This window comes from Myodes glareolus, chromosome 10, assembly GCF_982192425.1.
Source record: "Myodes glareolus chromosome 10, mMyoGla1.1, whole genome shotgun sequence".
Classification (NCBI taxonomy): domain Eukaryota; kingdom Metazoa; phylum Chordata; class Mammalia; order Rodentia; family Cricetidae; genus Myodes; species Myodes glareolus.
This window is the reverse complement of record NC_142035.1, coordinates 26,152,530-26,171,384: the sequence shown is the minus strand read 5'-3', so window position 1 is coordinate 26,171,384 and position 18,855 is coordinate 26,152,530. Positions and strand designations below refer to the sequence as shown.

At 51.6% G+C, this 18,855-nt stretch overlaps 1 protein-coding gene across 1 annotated transcript in view; it reads left to right on the top strand.

The window, feature by feature from the left end:
* Xkr7 (XK related 7) overlaps positions 1-13,957 on the top strand; it is a 28,850-nt gene extending 14,893 nt beyond the window's left edge. Inside the window, exons 2-3 of the mRNA XM_048445640.3 lie at positions 6,445-6,647; positions 7,623-13,957. Of these exons, the coding sequence (XP_048301597.2) occupies positions 6,445-6,647; positions 7,623-8,578 (1,159 nt within the window). The 3' untranslated portion in view covers positions 8,579-13,957. The remainder of the gene's footprint in view (positions 1-6,444; positions 6,648-7,622) is intronic.
* Positions 13,958-18,855: the final 4,898 nt, after the last annotated feature.

Below are 18,855 nucleotides of genomic sequence, written 5' to 3'. Positions count from 1 at the left end.
CAAAGTCTCTGGACAACAGAATGATGCATAGTTCGCAGGATAGACAGGTGGGCTGGCTCGGGGTCCCTGCAAGAGACTCACAAATTGACAGACAATGGTAGAGGAATGGATAGAGAAGGCTGCCATTCAAGAGACAGACAATGACCTGGGTCTGAGGCCAGGCTTGCCTCTCTGAAGAGAGACTAAAACCAATGACAGAAACATCGCCTCATGCTAGAGACTTGGGGTGACTCAGCAACAAGAGAGAGATGGGGTAAGCTGGATACTAAGCCCCTCCCTCATGTCTCCCCCTCCTTCTGTGCATTAAAGCAAATCCCTTGGGCTCTGGAAGACGCTAGGTCACAGGGGTGACCTGAGAGGGGAGGAAGAGTAAGTTTGTCCATTTATTGACGCTGCTGCCTGCTCATGGAGGTCATGGGGTCCTGAGGGAGCCGAGGAGCTCGAGCGGATGGATTCAGACACTAACTGTTGGCTTCTCTCCTTCTCAGACCAGACAGGTTTGCTCCCAGCCCCACCTGTTTATGCTTACTGGTTCTTCGGATTTCTCTTCTAGAGAATGCTTCACTTCCTCTCTTAGCATAAGACAGTGAGTTGGGGACTGGCAAGATGACTCAGAAGGCAAAAGTCCTAACCATGAGGCCTGACCGTTTGACTTGAGTCTCATGGGAGGAGAGAACTGGCTCCTACAGGATGTCCCCCACCTCCACACATGGCACATACATACCTATGCACGTACATGTGCACACACACATACACACGCACATACACACACACACACACACACACAATACAATGAATACGGTAATTTTAGTTTGTTTTAGAGACAGGAAGTCAAAAGCGACACAACAGAGTTCAGGTCTTGGTTCTTGGGAGAACCAAGCAGGAGGAATTTCATGAGTTCAAGGCCATCTGGAATTTTTGGCAAATTCCAGGCCAGCCAGAACTGTATAGCAAGACCTTATCTCAAAAAACTGACAAAGACTGGGAAGCAGAAAGTTCAGTTCCAGAAGCTGCCTCCACTGCCCTGTAAAGTGGGGTCACAACCTACAGTGGCCTGTGGGTTAACAGCTCACCCTGGCTTCAGGCCACGGGCATCTGAGAATCATAGAGGAAAGGAGCCCAGCCACGTTAGAGGGGCACAGGGAAGGCTTCCCGGAAGAACAACAGAACAAACGGGCGGTGGTGTTCCAGGAAGTGTTCTGACTCTGTGCAGACTGAGACGGAGGCCCAGGGTCTGTCGCGACCAGAGAGAAGACACACATTTATCATCAGTGAATGTTTATCCCCGCCTTCTACCTGTGTAAAACAGCAGAGGACACCCTGGTGACCAGGACAAGCAAGGTCCCTACCTCATGGAGCACCAGTGACTGAACAGAAATAAACTGTCTAGGGTCTGAGCATGGAACTCCGTTGGCAAAGAACTTGTATCACACGCACAAAGCCCTGGGACTGATCCCAGTGCTTCAGGAACAGGATGTGGTTTCTCACACCTGTGATCCCAGCACTCACGAGATGAAGGCTGGAGGATCAGGGGGAGTCAGGCAGGCATGTGATGGACTAGAATAATCCTTGGAAGGGAGAAGAAGTACCAGTGCGGGATGGATGCTCTCCTCAAAGAATGTGTCAGGGGAGCTGATGAGGAGAGCCAGCCAGAGCAGGATCTGGGGAAGGGTGTTCCAGGCTGAGCCCGCAGCGAGTGAGGAAGTCCTGAGGCTGGAGCAAGTCTGGCAGGGACTTCCAATGCAGCTGGGGTGTGGAGAACAAGCAGACAGTGGTTTGAGATACAGTGAGAGAAACGGGCAGGCCAGATGGTTGGGAGCCTGTGAGCTGAGGGGAGAAGCTGTGATAAGAAGCCTGTGCGAGGTTTCCAGAAAGGGGGTGACCCGATCCACTACGCTTTAAGAATTACCTACTGGTTGCTATCTGCGGAATGGACTGTAGGGGGCAGGCGTGGCTGGACAGAGACCCAGAGTGGAGGCTGAGATTGTGGTTGTCCTGACAAGAGATGAAGGGAGATGCTTATACCAGGTGGTGGCCCCCACCCGTGAGACAGATGGAGCAGGGACTGGAGAGGTGCATGGGAGTGGCACTGGATGCATTTTGGAGAAAAGCAAATCTGGATTCCTTGTCTAGAGAAGGAGTGTCCTGTGTGGGCGTTACCAGTCCCATCCGTGGTGAAATCAGCCTCTGTCAACTTTCTTTCAAACAGAGAAGGCAGGAGAGTGCAGTGGGATTCCTGGCGGAGGCTTGAAGCACAGTTGCTTGGTGGCCAGAAGGAGCCAGAGACCACCACCCAATATATGCTCCTCTTCTCTCCACCACCACTATGTGCACACCCCTCTACAGTTTGGAAACTACTGTTAACTCTATCACTCGATTCTCACAACAAGGAAAAAGATTAGATTCAGGGAAGCAGAGACTATCCAAGACCATAAAGCAGGGTCCAGGGCAGTGGGACACAACCCCACACACCCAGTATACCTCCATCCTGCCTTTGGGATCTTCGTTCTGGTGACGGTGGTGCAGACAGGATGACAGGAGCCAGCCCTGTTTCAGAGAAGGAGAAACTGAAGCAGGGGACATGAGGTTGCATGTCCTGGACAGTGTTGTTTTAAGACCTCTGTGGCGCAACATCTATCAAGCATATTAAAACACAGTCACATCAAACATCAAATGTAAATTATATATAACTAGATAAAAGCCAAATTGCAAATGACTAGCTGACATCATGTTCTGTTTTGCAGACATTTAATTAAACATTTATTAATTTTGATTCTGCAGTTTTTCCTGGGTTTTGAAGCCAATTTTCCCCCCACAAGCCTCAAACACTCCCCGAAGCCCATGAACATCTCCCAGGTCCCTGGCAGCGAGTAGTTAGTGCTGACTGGAAGAAATAACCACTGCTTTGGTCCCGTTGCCAAAAGGACCAGAGTGAGGCTGGGCTCAAAAAGGCTAGGTCTTTTGTCCCTAGGCTGCAGTGTGGTTTCTATGCTACCCTCTGACCCCCAAGCACCATGGACAGGTGGCAGAAGCCTCCCTTCCAGCCCTCTCCATCTCTGTCTTGGACAATGTGAGCCCTTTGTCTGCAGTTAGCTGGAAGCTGGCAGAGGAAAGAGTAGGAGTGGGCGGGGAAGTAGCAGGAGGTCTGCCAGGTGGTGACGGATGCTGGCGGGGCTGGCACCTCCCTCATCCTAACCTGGGCGGAAACAGATGGTCCTCTAGCCTCAGAGAGACTTCCAGGGTATTGCTCTTCTCCAGCTCCCCAGGCCCCTTCTCACTGGACCAGCTGGCCTCTCCTTCCTGTTCGAAGCCACAAGAATGAGGAAGGGAGTGGAGCAGGCCTGGAATGAAGGTCTGTGTTCTCGGGCCCTCAGCAGCCCTGGGGACCACCCGTCCCCCCACTCCATAGTCCTCAGAGTCCTTTGTTCTCTTTCCCAGATCTGGTGCATCATCCCCTTAGCTCATCCCTGTCACTCCAGCCTGGACCAAACCCAGCCTTTCCTTGGCTTCCCTCCAAGGCAGTCCTCAGAGTAGGCTTTCGAGGCTCCGAGCTGATCCTATTACCTCCAATTTTGGGATTCAGATTAAAAATTAAACTTGTGCTCTCCAGTTCAGATTCCTTTTCTCAGGGACGGAACTCGGGGCCTTGTACATACTAAGCACGTACTCCACTGCTGAGTAATGGCCCTGGCCCTGCAGCCTAGAACTGGCTGCAGGATTTGATGAACTTTCACAATGTGATGAATTATGAAAATTCTGGTTTTCCTGTGCCCCATCTCATTGGAAGCCTCCAGTCTAAGTCAAGCCTAGGAAACCTCAACCTATTCCCCTGAAAGGGTATGGGCTCCCATTGCCTCTGTACTTTGTATCTGCCCATTCTCCTCTACTGCTATCCTCAAGTGTGTGTGTGTGTGTGTGTGTGTGTGTGTGTGTGTGTGCAAGATTTATTTCTTTGTATTTTATGCATATGTGTGTTTTGTCTGTATACATGTCTATGCACCATGTGTATGCAGTGTCCACAGAAGAGAGCATTTGATCTCCTGGAACTGGAGTTACAGATGATTGTGTGCCGCCATGTGGATGCTGGGAATTGAACCTGGGTCCTTTGGAAGAGCAGCCAGTGCTCATAACCAATGAGTCATCTCTTCAGCTTTTCCCCACCACTAGTATTTTTTATTGTATTTTATTGCTCGATTAGTTGATTGATTTGATGTTTTTTGGTTTTGGTTTTGGTTTTGAGACAAAGTCTCTTTATGTAGCCCAAGCTGGCCTTGAACTTGTGATCCTCCTGCCTCAACCTCCCAAGTGTTGGGATTAGAGACAGTGTCACCAGGCCTGGTGCCACATGTTTTCATGAAAAAAGAAATTAAAACCAGGCATTGCAGTGCCTATAGGAAGGGAGGTAAAAGATGAAAGCAGAAGGATTAGGAATTCAGTACCAGCTTGAGCTAACTTGGGAGTTTGAAGTCAGTCTGAGTCACATGAGAACCCACCTTAAAAACAGAGACAGAACAAACAAAACCTGGCATGGTGGCACATATCTGTAATGCCACCACTCGGACGGTGGAGGCAAGAGGATTTGGAGTTCAAAGTCATCCTTAGCTACTCAGTTCTAGACCAGCCTGGAGTACATGAGATACTGTCAGGAAAGAAAGAGAATGAGAGAGGGGATGGAGAGAGGAAAAACTCTCCCTGACTGCCCTCTTCTCTGCCAAAGTTTCCCATCTCAGTCTCACGGAAGGGAAGGGTGAGATACATAAAGACAAACCTAGTACGGAGCTAGGCTGAAGCACGCTGCTACGTGACTGAATGATGCCGTCAGAAAACTGGGGGACACGAGGAGATGACTTGCCACCACTCATCAGAAGAAATGCAGTCAAGTCCTGGGGTTGCCAAGCAGCCAAAGGAACAGTCCCCTTTCCTCCCCGGCTACCCAAGTAGCAGAGAGGATGGATGTTAAAAATCAGTGCCGTATTGGGGAAGTGTCAGCAGCATTAATTGGGGACAAAAGTACCCCAAATTGGATGTTCTTGGCCACACTTTGGGGAGAAAGTCTATGACATAAAACACTAGTTCTGGGAGGGTCAGAGTCACCAAGCCCACCCCTCTAATTTTCATACGGAGACCCGGTAGCACCACAGTTCCTTCCGTAAGTTGTCAGCACACAGTGTACCTGTTGATCCCGTGGTTCCAATGGCCTAGAAATGCCAGCACTTTCTCATCCCTACTGGCTCAGTTTGAGGTTCAGACAACAGGTCGCTGGATCTGTGTGGGACCCTCTCCGCCTGTTTTCTGGGAAGCCACTTTTAGAGAATCCCTATGTAGTTTGGCCAAAGAGCTAACCTGTCATTTTCAAAGATTTTCAGGGTCTGGGGAAAGGCAGGTTCTGTGGGCACAGGGAGAAATTAGACTCAAATCCTCATCCACGTGAACACTGCTCTTGAACATCTATCCTCTTTGTTACTTGGGTAGGAATGAGCATAGGCTCCACAGAGTAAATGAGAAGTAGAGATTGGAATTGAACTCAGGGCTTAGATCCTTCCTGTCTACTCCAAGGTTATCAGAATCATTAAAGTCAACAGGCTTGCAGCTATGCGTTCATTCATTTGTGATTACATGGGTTGAGCACCTACTGGGTGCTAAGAACTGAGCGTGCAGCGTTTAGCGGGTGATGGAGTCCCTGGCACGGAGTTTAGAGCTGGGGGAGATGTGTGCCTAGCCGGGAAGTTCAACCCACCGTGGCAAGGGCTGGAGCAGAACTGGGGCCGGGAGTTGGGAGGCTGAGGGAGGCTCCTAGCTGGGAATGGGGGGTGGGGGGTGGGGGCGGGGAGGCTGCGGTCAGAAAAGGCCTGATATTGGAAACAGGCGCAAGACTTACCTAGTCTTGGGGCTGGGGTGGGGTTAAGGAACAGGAAGGGATGTTCCAGAAAAGAGAACAGCAAGTGTAAAAGTCAGACTGTGTGGACATCTGTCAAATGCCCTGGAATCTGTGGCCTGTGTCAAACAACCCGTTATGTTTGTTGGGTGAGCAGCTGAGGCCAGGGAGCAGTGGGTCAGGACTGCGGCCTGGCACCAGCTGTGATCCATACAAGAAACCCGTGGCCAAACCTCTTCCAAGTTTCCGTCCAGAAGCGGTGTTGTCTAATGGCTAGTACCCGGAATTGAGTTCTGGTTCTGCTATTGGCTAGCGGTGCAAATGCTATGGTCACTGGTCACCAGTTCCTTTCTCTAAACTGGAGATGAGGACCGGACTAGGCTAGAAGCTAATGGACGCACTCGGTGCTCCGCAACCACGTCTAGGAGAGTCGAGCCCATTTTACAATCAGAGAGTAGGTCATCGAGGTAGGGAGCTCTCCTTGGCGCAGGCGGGGAGGCTGAGGTGGGCGGGAACACCCTGGATCTGAGCCCGGAAGAGCCTGGATCTGAGCACCACCTCCCCGGCAGGTACCTGCGAGCCCTGTACCTGGGGCTACAGAGCCGCTGGCGCGGGGAGCGGCTGAGGCGCCACTTCTACTGGCGGATGCTGTTCGAGAGCGCGGATGTAAGCATGCTTCGTCTGTTGGAGACCTTCCTGCGCAGCGCGCCACAGCTGGTGCTGCAGCTCAGCCTGCTGGTCTACCACAACCAAGAGCCAGATCTGCTGACTGGTGAGCCCCGCCACCTGCTGGCCCCTGGGGATACCTGCGCCCCGCCCCAAAGGCTGCCCTGCCTGGCCAGGGTTTAGGAAACCACACACCCTCAAGACCCTCTAGGTCTCTGCAGACTCCCCCCTGACTTGTCTCATCCACTCTGACACAACCCCTTAGACACCCTGGGCTCCTCTCTTTCCCTCCCTGATTGTCAGGGCAGATCATATCTTACCTCTACTCTTTACTCCCTCCAACAAACCTTAGGCCTTGAGGGAGTTCTCTGCCCTCTGCTTTCTACAAATTGTTGAGCCCTAGCCTGCATCCATTGAGGACCCATTGCTTTACAGACCTGCCCAATCACCCTCGATTTTCAGAGACTCTTCCTAGTCTCCTCCGTTGCACCAGGTCCTTTGCCCCAACATTACCTACCCACACCCTGCTTAACCCACCTGCAGTGTCCCAAGACTCCATCACTAGTCTTCAGCCCCCCTGGGGACGCCTTTTGCCCTCTCTCTAGCCCAGAATTCAGTGTCTCACTGGAATCCCCTCCCTACCTCTGCTTCGTTCTAGTTGTCCCTCCATACCCAGCCTCTTATCTTCTGATGAGTCTGCCGACTCCTCCATGACCTAATGATCCCTTCTTGACCTCCTCTTCTACTCCCAGAGTCCTGGACCCTAATTTCCCACCCTCCACCAAGACCCCTGAGCCCTGTCTACCCCATACTAGAATCCTAGATTTTGGAGATCAAAATGAGCCCAAATCTATTTCCCTTTATGCTCCCATACCCACAGAAGCATCCCACCTCATTCCCTACCGCCACCCCCCCGTTTCCTTGCCCTTGATGATCCCAACCGGACCTTCCTCATGCCTGCTCCACAGATCCTTCCCTTACACCTCCTCACAGTCCAGGTCCTGACCCAGAACCTCCTCTCCAGACCCAACCTGGACCCACCCCTAACCCAGCCCACCCCATCCCTACCCTGTCTCCACAGCCCTCTCCATTTCTGCCTCCCTTGTGTCCCTGGCCTGGACACTGGCATCCTACCAGAAGGTACTGAGAGACTCGAGAGATGACAAGCGGCCCCTGTCCTACAAGGGTGCTGTAGCCCAAGTGCTGTGGCACCTGTTCACCATTGCAGCCCGAACCCTGGCTTTCGCCCTCTTTGCCAGCGTCTACAAGCTCTACTTTGGCATTTTCATCGTAGCCCACTGGTGTATCATGACCTTCTGGGTTATCCAGGGTGAGACAGACTTCTGCATGTCCAAGTGGGAAGAGATCATCTACAACATGGTGGTGGGGATCATCTACATCTTCTGCTGGTTCAACGTCAAGGAGGGCCGCAGCCGCCGCCGGGTGACCCTCTACTATTGCATCGTGCTGCTGGAGAACGCAGTGCTCACCGGCTTCTGGTACTCGAGCCGGAACTTCTCCCCTGATTTCTACTCTCTCATCCTGGTCTGCGTGGTGGCCTCCAGCTTTGCGCTGGGCATATTCTTTATGTGTGTCTATTACTGTCTCCTGCATCCCAACGGGCCCATGCTGGGGCCCCAGGCACCGGGCTGCATCTTCCCTGACGCTCCGGGGCCCTGTGCCCCTCCAGCTGATGCCATCACAAGTCCACCAAGATCGCTGCCAAGGACTACAGGCACTGAGCGGGACGGGGCCTCGGTGGGAGGTGAGCGAGCCGGGACCCCTACACTACCTGTCTTCCAGGTGCGACCTGGTTTGCCTCCCACGCCAGTAGCTCGCCCCTTGCGGACAGAGGGGCCTGTCATTCGGATTGACTTGCCTCGGAAAAAGTACCCAGCTTGGGATGCTCATTTTATTGATCGCCGGCTCCGGAAGACCATCCTGGCTTTGGAGTATTCTTCACCTGCCACACCTAGGTTGCAGTACCGGAGCATGGGCACCTCCCAGGAGCTGCTGGAGTACGAAACTACAGTGTAGGCACCATCTGCCTCCCAATAGGGACAGACTTGACTGACTCCACATTGACCACAGTGTTGAGTCTGTATGTCAGGGCCACCAGGCTAAGTGGGAGTAGATCTTTGGATCCAAGAATGGCCCCACCACTGGGTTTCCTTAGGGGAGAGGGCAGCCCTGTGGAAGCCCTAGGCCTCATTTTTTAGCCCTATGACCCATTCACTAAGTTCCCCTGGACCAGGGAACAGGGTGTCAACTGGTGCTACCCCCTCATGAACTGCCCCACTCTCATGGGGATGCCATATTATGCTTGGCACAAGGGTCTCAACCCTCTCCCCTGCCTAGAATCATCCCACATCACCCCTGGTGGGCCAACCAGAGGAAGGGCACTGCCTGGGGTCCAAGGCAGCCCTCGGGGAGTGTGGGGAAGGTCTGCCTGTGATAGGAGGGGATCCCTGAGAGAAGGATGGGAAAGGCTGTGGGATTATGGGATGGACTGGGGTTGGATCTCTGGACAGAACTGGCACAGTTCCTGTAGGGAGGGGAACTGAACAGCAGGAGGATTAGAGCAGGAAGTCGGAGAGAGAACTTGGGGATCCGACAGTGCGGACACTGGCAGGAGGAGACCCCCAAGGAGCGAGGGGTGATAGCAGTACGAAGAGGTACAAGTGTGGGGTGGGTGCCCTTGCTTGGGAGGTGCACTTGGTTGGGAGCTCCATTACAGAAGAGGTCTAGACCCCTCAGGTGAGAGGTCACAGGTGCTTTGCTCCAGATGAGCATCTGGGATGTTCCCTGGAGACGAAGGCCTTCAGCACAGTGGGTAAAATGTCCCCAGTGGTACTCTGTCTGGCTCAACTACAGATGAGGCTCTAGATGGGGAGATGTCTTGCTTCTAGAATACCTCTGGAAAAGCTAGGGAGCTGCTGATCTCTTTTAAGGATCTAGGACACTGGAACCTGCCACTCCGATGTGGATGATTCTAGCTACTACCATGGGCAGTGGGGGAGGAGATATGGAAACATGGATCACGGGGGATATTCTAGAATGGGTGCTCTAGTTCTAGGCTGCCAGGGTTTATGGAAGTTCTAGATCCCTTTCCATGTCCCTAGCCCTATCGTCCCTAAAAGGAAATTGTCCTCAGAACCCTAGAGACATTTCTGCTGCCAAGTGTTTCTCAGCTGGAAAAAAATATCTCTGGGGACATGACATAAATCTTGGCTTCCTGCCACCCTGCAACTGAGGTTCTCTGGGGCGCATCTGGGAAACTGATTTGTTTTATCTCAAATCTGACAAGACCCCGGGTCTGTGACCCATTCCCATGGTCCAGACATCCTAGGTTACACAAGGGACCATTAGCCTGGAATGTGCCCCCAGCCTGGGACAGCCCATATTGACCAGGGCACATTATTGGCAGGATTATGGCACTAGGGAGCTAGGCAGCTCTGGGAAGTAGAAGGTGGTGCTCTAAGCAGGGCCTGGAGTCTCTTGTCACTCCCCTATGCCAACCGAGGTGAGCTCACTGGAAAGGGACAGCCAGGGACTGTGGGGACAAGTACAGACTGGGCGGGAAGTGTGGAGGCCATGAGAATCCTAGACTATGCAAATGAGATTGTTTAGCCCTCCCTGGCTCAGCCTCTCTTGGAGTTACAGATAGAAAACTGAGACCCAGAATTCCAGCGTCTCTCCCAAGGTCTTAGACTCCTGGCTGCCCCATCCGTGGTGATGTGGCAATGATTGATCTGCTGAGGATACTGGGAGGGAGTTACACTCGGGGTGTGGCTGAGAGGGCACCCTGTGTGTATGCACACACAAGCACACATCATACCCAGGATTCGAGCCACCCTGCCTGGCACCGCGGGTAGCTATATTCGTTCTGCCAGTGTGGAATGCTTTTTCCTCCCTCTGCTTCCCTGACCCCCAGGAGGCCTTCAGAGTGACAGACAGCTCGCCTGATGCAGGCCTGCTCCGAGGGAGTCATCCTTTCTCTTTTTCCTCTACCCAGAGCCTGCCTGGGAGACCAGTTCCATAGCCAGCTATACACCTGTCACACTCTCTGTAGAGGGAGCCCTGGGCATGGGCCCCAAACTCAAGCAGCCTGGTTCTGCAGGGCTCATGGTGCCAGAAACTGTCACTCCACTGTTTCTGTTGTGTGTGGCACCCTAAAGAGCTACATCTCCATTCCACACATCAGTATGGTGACATCTGGGCTACTCTTGGCAAGCTATTTTAACCACCACCACCCCCCCCCCCCGCCAAGGTCCTAGAATGGCTCTGTGGATGCCCCATTCTCCAGCAGCCTAGAAGGAAGGGTTTCAGATCCCTTATCTGGTTGCTGAAGGAGGCCAGGGCAGGCAGGGAAGCAGGATAAGCAGAGCCAGGCATGGCCTGAGGCTGTAGGGAAGCCAAGGCCACATTTCACCCCAATCTCACAGAGCTTTCCCCAGGACCCCCGTCTGCAGGAGATTTGAGCACCAGGGAAGGCCATGTCAGAGGGCCCTCACCTTTCCCACTCTCTGGACAGAGCCCATCTCCCCCCGCAGTAGCCCCTCTCCCCAGCTCAGGCCCCCATCCCTCCTGGCCTGAGGCCTCTCTCTTTATCGGCCTGTGTTTTTGGTTCACAAGGACAAAGAATCGGAATGGGGAAAGGCCCCATCTTCTTGGAGCTGTTTTTGGTTCCTTTCTGTGACACAATCTACCTCAGTCGGTCTCTTTCCCCAGCCACAACTGGACCCCTGGGGTCCTCCACTCCTGTTCCCAGACCATTAACCGAGTCTGGATTCCCAGGGTCCCTGTAAGGTTCTTCCAGTGAGAGAGGACTTTAGGACTACAGCCTTGAAGGAAGGGTCCCCAAAGTCACCTGACCTTCATATTCATTATATAGAAGAAACAGAGAGGGCCACACATTTACCCAAAGTCACACAGCAAGTAAAATGGAACCACAGGGTTTTCCTGGATATCAATAAAAGCTGGGTCTGTCCTAATTTCTTCAGGAGCAGCAGATAACAGGACATCTTGGGAACAGAAATGCCAGGCCTTCCCTTCCTAATGTAGAACTGCGTCTCCTGTTCTGTGAGCTTTCCCCTCAAATCAACTCCCGCTGCTGGCTGTGCTCCTCAAACCTCCCCAGGCACCACGCACCGCACCTCTCACCGTACCTCCACCCACCGATGTACCATGTGCCTTGTAACGGTCACCCCAACCGGCAGCACAGGCCTCCACTCTACCCTGCAGGGACTGTCGAAAAATGTGGGCTTGGTCCCTTCCTCTCATCTCCCCCAAATCTGCCTTACTTTCAGCCGGATTCCCCCTACACCTGTCTCCCTGAAGTGTGTCACCCCAAGGGCTGGAGAAGCAGAGGCCCAGGAGGGCAGAATGTGCAGGTTTCTGAATGAGAACGTGGGAGCTTGGGACCGTCATCCCCAAACACTCCCCTGAAGACTAAGGTTCTGCAAGCCCTTCCCTTGCAGCTTGCCTGGGGCTGGAGTCTACAAAGCCTGGCAATGAGGGGAAGGTTCTCTGAGGCGGGGTGCATGGGCATAAATAAAGTCAGATGCCATCAGAAAGGAAAGTGGGGTGAGTGGAGGCTCGAGAAAGCAGAACTATAGGGGTGGGCAGAAGGAGGGTGTTCTGTGCCAAGGAGCGATGAGGTTTATTTAGGCTTTGGAAATCAACCTAATGGCCACCAGTTTGAGACTTCTAATACATCAATGCCTTCGGGGATGTTGGGAGCCTCTGGGATTTGGCTTGGTCTAACCCTAAATCTCACCCTGGTTGTCTGGGAGACTCCAGTTCCTTGGTTCTTCCCAGCATCTGATAAGGGGTCCCTTATGTGCCAAGGAGGTTGCTTAGGATCTGGAGTCTTTTCCAGTTGGGGGCTCACGATTCAGGAGTACTCTTTTCAAATAAAGGGAGAGTTTCGGCACAGGTTGCCAACTGAATGCCAAGAACCCTGATCCCATCCCAGGCTGCCCCACAACTCTTTGGCATCTGCCTCCTTCGTAGACTGACCTGTGTAAGGCTGAAATCTATAGGAAGTGCTTTGTCGTGTTGCCATGGAAGGGAAGGAGTGAGTGCCAATCCCCAGAGGAAGTGTGGGACAGGGGTCTGAGTCCCCCTTCTAGTCAAGGACACTTCTGAGGCCCTGGGTTTAGGGAAACAGAACATGTGTGCCATTCTGGGTTGGGATACTGAGTTCTTGGTTGCTACTAGTAGATGCGAAGAGAAGACCCAAATCAAGACATAGAAGGGGGCAAGGCAGAGGGTCTGCCCCAACCAGGTCTGATTCCTGCAGGCAGAATTCCCAGGCACGTAGTGTTCTCATGCTCAGCCCCTCCACTGTAACCTCACCTCGAGGCCACCCCCTCCTCAGCACTGCTGGCCTTTATTCTATGCACAACTCTTTCAGAGTCCCCAGGCCAGGCTGGATGGTGGGAGCTCAGGATACCTGCAATAATCTCATAGTGGAGGGGGTCTTGGGACAAAGCGGGAGTGAGAATAGACACAGGAGGGAGGAGGGCATTCCTTTCCCTCCCTTCACCCAAGTCTCAGAATCCAGTCAGACCTGCCTCTCTCTCTCTCTCCCTGCCCTCCTCCTGTCTGGCTTCCAAACCAGGCACAAGAAGGGGTCCGAACCATCCTCAGAACCCTCAGGATTCCCTGAGGATTTTATGGCTTGAGAAGTTGTTTTGTTTTTCCTCCCCCAAAAGCCACCTAAATAAAGCATTTGTTTCGCTATCTTAGGTTAAAGCTGAGTAGATAGCAGATACATCCTAGTGAGGCCTTGTGTCGGCTTCCGGGACTCACGTGTGAAGGACTTCTGCATTCTGTATTGGATGACTTTAATGCAGAATCCTCAAGAATCCTCACGGTGTCAGACACTTGGGTGGGGCCTGGGACCTCCACATTGGGCATCGGTGGTTTAATTATCCAGTTACTTTCTAGTTTACAGATGGGGCAGGCCCAGAGATGGGAGGCAACTTACCCAAGTTCACACAGCAAGCTGGTGGTAAGCTAGGACTTGAGCCAAGGTCCCTTGGGAGGGGGATCCCGCCAGAATACCTTTGCTTCTGATATCCCAACATGTCCACAGGAACCACTAGCCATGCCTAAGGGCCCAATTTCCCTGTCAGCACACTCCAGGTGACTTCCCCCATGTTCTCTCTCCACTCTGTGGTCATCCCCAACTTTTGCCCGCTTCTTAGCCTATCCCTAGGCCCCATCCTGGTATTCACTACATCTGTGCCATGCCCAGCCCCCCAGCCCAACCCGCCCTTTCCAGCTTTCCCTGGGCAGGGGAGGGGCCAGGCTGGGGCTTCTGTACCGAGACTTTTGTACACCACAAACTTTTTGTATATTTTTAATTTTGCTGCAACATGAGATATTAAAAGTCATTTCAGTACATTCTGCTTGTGTCCTGTTTGGCTATTCTGGGCCAGGGGTAGGAGATGAAGAAGAAGACTGCTTTCCACCACAACCCCACCGAATCCCTTAAAGACACTTGAGTGGGAAAGAGCAGAACATTATCCAGGCCAGATGGACAGAACACCAATCAAACAACCAGAACTTTCCGGGGATTCACTCCAAGCCCATTTTACAGAAAAAGGGAATGTGCTTTTCCAAGGTCATAGGATGAATTCTTACAAAAGTAAGACTCTGCCTAGAGTTCCCAGCTCAACTCAAGTATGCATCGAGTGTTTAGGATGTGTGTGCCAGGGCAAATTCTAGGTACAGTGAACAAGAAGAGTAAACAGGGCCCACCCTCAAGAGCTGACCTTCTTGGGGGCCTTGGCCCTAAGAGATGCCTTCTGGATAGGCTTTCTACTCTCCCCATGCTGGGGATTGGGTACACTGTGCATGCTTAGGGGACATGCTACCACTGATTTGCACCCAGCCCTGGATTTGACTTTAACATAGCGCTTCCTAAGCACCAAAGAGTACGAGAACTAACTTTAGCAGGGACTCACACTACTTGATCTTAGCCAAAAGACCGGGAAGCGATAGAAAGGGTTCATTCCAAATACAGGCTTCTGCATTTCCGAAGGTCTCAGCCAGGCACAGCGGCACACTGTGGAACCCCAGCACATGGGATGTAGGAACAGGAGAACCAGAAGTTCAAGGCAGTGTGAGCTACGTTAGACCCTGTCTCCAAAATAAAAAAGGCGAGATCCTGTTTCCAGAATAAAAAGGTGTCTAGGAGATTCTGGTGTGAGGGAAGGTCTAAAGACCTCTGTCTGATGACCACTGTTTTACGTCCTCCACCAAGTCTGATGGTGGCCTTCTCTTGGTGCAGAACCTCTCGTGACTCCCTGGCCACGACAATAAAGGTCAGCCTTCTTGGCCGATGATGACTTATTAGAAGCCGGACCCCAAACACTGTTGGAAGCACGTATTAGTGATACCCAGCACTGCGGCAAACAGACAAAATACAACCTAAAAGGAGGGAGGGTGTATCATGGCTCTCCATCTCCATGGCCTCTTAGTTCCCCTCGTCTCAGGGCAGGCGCGTGCTGCTGCAGAGCATCATGGCAGGAGGTCTGTGTAGAGTACAGCAGCTTGTCGCGTGGCAGACAAGAGGAGAGTGAGACAGAGCCAATTTTCTCCTCTTCGGCTTCTGCTCTGCCTGAGCCCCCAGTCATCGGACAGTGCCATCTATATTCAGGGCAGCCCTCCCCCTCAGCTGCTATGCCACATGCTGTTTTCTCTGAACTGGAGTTCACAGACAAACTCGGAAGTGTGCTTGACTCATTTCCTAGCTGTCTCTCACCCCAAACTGACACCAAGATTAACTATCAGCAGGGCCATGAGAGACGCTTGCATCCGAGCCCAGTGACCTGAGTTTGATTCCCAGGTCCCAGTGGGTGGAAGGGGAGAACAGACTTCTGCAAATTGTCCTCTGACCTCTGCATGTGTGCTGTGGGACCCAGGTATCCACAGAGGCCAGAGAGCACCAGATCCCCCGGAACTGGAGTTGCAGGCCATTGTCAGCCAGCTCAGGAGGGTGCTGGGAACCTAACCGGGGTCCTCTGCAGGAGCAGTAAGCCTTCTTAGCTGACATTTAACATGACAGTCACCTCCCATTCCTGCAGAAATCTGTTTCCGAAAGCCTTCCAGAGGATACTGATGCTGGCTCCAGTGTGCATAAATGAGACCTCGGAGCATTAATTTCCTTGGCTAGGGGTTGGGTGTTCATGAGCTGGCTCCAGAAGCCAGAGGCTCCAGGACTCTCCTGTAGCCCCGTTCCCCTTTTATACGAGGAACTTCTTATCTTACATGGGCACTCTGGATAAAGGACTCCATTTCCCAACTTTCTTTGCTGCTTTGTGTGACCATAGAACTGTAAGGAAAGTCTAATCCTTGCTTCATAATAAGAGTACTGACGTCTCAGAGAAGTTGAAGGGAAGCAGTTTATTTTTTGAGCTTGCAGTCAGATGTCAGCCTAGAGTAGGAGGCTCACTAACCGAGGCTGAGGAAATCTTTATATATCCTAAGACATGACCCCCCCACTGGGATTATCAGGAAGCTATGATCTTATGCACTGTCTAGGTCTTATGTTCCTGCCCATCACATTTGTCTTTTGTTCCATGAAAACCATGTGTGGGCTCATCTCTACCATTCACCTCCTGTTTATTTTAGAGCTTATCCTACGCCTGACCTTGCAGAGACACTTGGCTGTGAGTTTTCTACTCTAAACCTCAGGTTTGAGGGTGGGCACTTAGGAAGTAACTAGACCGACAGGCAGGAGTTAGGAGCCTGGTGTTTTCTGTTCATTTATGGTTGGACCTAAGCAAGCTGGAGGCACCTTGAAGGAAGAGCATCAGCTGTGCTTTCCAACAGAGCCAAGTTCTGGTCCCTAAGATGTGAGCAGCAGAACTTAGCACTACTTTAGGGCATCTCTTTAAAGGAGGGGCAGCCCTCTGCTCTCAGCCTAAGGAACTGGCTGAACCGATGGAGAGACACCTTGCCACGGAGACGATGGAGCGATGCAGCAAGGCAGGTTGTGCTGAATCCCAACACACAGTGCCATTAGACCTGTCTAGACTCTGTGCCTTGGCTGTTATGATGAAAGATAAAGTATCAGGTGGAGGCCACTGTTAGGAGGATTTCAGTTATGGATCCTGGCTGGTGTATCTGGATCACTGTCTCCTAAGGGAAGGTTTTTGGTTTTTCTGCTTGTATGCTTGTTTTGTTGTTGTTGTTTGTTTGAGTGTGAGTATTTCCATGAATGTACACCTTGTGTATGCCTGGTGCCAGGAGGTCTGAAGAGGGCATCGTCAGATCTCTTAGCACTGGAGCTACAGGTGGCTGTGAGTCAACCATGTAGGTGCTGGGAAATGAACTTACATTCATCGAGTGCTCTTTCATGGCTGAACTATCTCTCCAGCCCCTAGAGGAAGTCTTTTGAAAAGTCACCAGCAAGGTTTTCTTCCAGAATAGAAGACACAGAATAAAAGATGGGCTGGAGAGATGGCTTGGAGGTTAAGAGGTTCTTCCAGAGGTTTTGAGTTTGGTTCTCAGCAACCATATGGTGGCTCACAATCATCTGTGATCAGATCTGGCACCCTCTTCTGGCCTGCAGGCATACATATCAGCGGAACACTGTATACACAATAAATAAATAAATCTTTAAAAAAATAAAAGACACTAAAAGGAGGAGCTTGGTGTCATCTTCCCGAGGGACTTCACATCTGCTACTCTGCAGCCATCTTGCTAGATACATTGCTTGCTAGGGCTCTCCTGACCTGATCCACAGAGAGAAGGACATGACGGGAAACCATTTTCTCACAGTTCTGGAGGCAGTCCAAGATGAAGGTATTTTGAGTTTGTTTCTCCTGAGGCCCCCTTTCCTGGGTTTGCAGATCTGGCTTCTCACTGCAACCTCAGGGGGACTTGTCTCTGCACAAATGTTCCCAGTGTCTTTTTATGTGTGTCAGATCTCTTCCTTTTCTTATACAGGCCCTTATAACAGTAGGATTTCAACTTAACTGCTTCTTCTAATTTATATGTGTGTGTGTGTGTGTGTGTGTGTGTGTGTGTGTGTGTGTGTGTGTGTGTATCCTGTACATGGTAGCACACAGCCTTAATCTGGAACTTGGGAAGGAGATGCAGATGGATGGATCACAGAGCTTGAGGCTAACCTGGTCTACAGAGCAAATTCTAGAACAGTGTCTTAGTTGGGGTTTCTATTGCTGTGAAGAGACACCATGACCATGACAACTCTTATAAAGGAAAACATTTAATTGAGGCTGGCTTATATTTTCAGAGGTTTAGTCCATTATCATTATGGTGTGACATGGTGACATGCAGGCAGACATGGTGCTAGAGAAGGAGCTGAGATTCCTACATCTTGACCCACAGGCAACAGAAAGTGGTCTGTCTCACTGAGGGTAGCTTGAGCATAGGAGACCTCAGAACCCAACCCCACAGTGACACACTTTCTCCAACAAGGCCACGCCTACTTCAATGAGACCACACCCCCTAATACTGCCTCTCCCTATAAGCTTATGGAGGCCAATTACGTTCAAACTACCATAAACAGCCCAGGACTACACAGAGAAACCTTGTCTCAGTGTTGGGGGAAGGGAACTGAGATGGAGCTCAGATGGTAGCGTGCTTGCCTAGCATGTTCAGGGCCCTGGGTTCCCTCCCCAGCACCAAGTGTGAACTCTGCACTAAGGAAGTAGAAGTAGGAGGATCAGAACGGCGAGGCCATCTTTGTTTGCAGAGTGAGTTTGAGGCCAGCCTAGGTTATATGAAATCCTTTCTTTAAAAATAAAGTTAGTTGAATGCACGTCTTTAATCCCAGCACTCAGGAAGCAGAGGCAGGCAGATCTCTGTGAGTTTGAGGCCAACCTGGTCTACAGAACAAGTTCCAGGACAGGCTCCAAAGCTGAAACCCTGTCTCGAAAAACCAATAAATGAATAAATGTACGTATGAATGAATGAATGAAAAATAAATCCAAATCCTGTCACATCTTAAAGTATCAGCTTTTGAGTCTTCACTGTGTAAATCTAACGGCACATACAACTTATCTCAGGAAACAAAGTAGGAAAACCTAAGGGCGTGGAAGCCATTGTGGAGCTGCTCAGCCAACCAGCCCTGCAAACACTCACAATCAGACTTCTGCTGGGCCTCCTGTGGTCGGAACTGGCCCTTTCTTGCCATCAGAAGCGGCACAACTCAGGACCATGTGTGGGCTCAAGCTGCTCCCTCCGCCTAGAGTAAGCTAGCCTGCACTCGCCCTTCAAGGCTGAGCAGGAAAGGCTTCTCCCACTAGCTGCTTGCCATACAGTGGGGCTCTTCT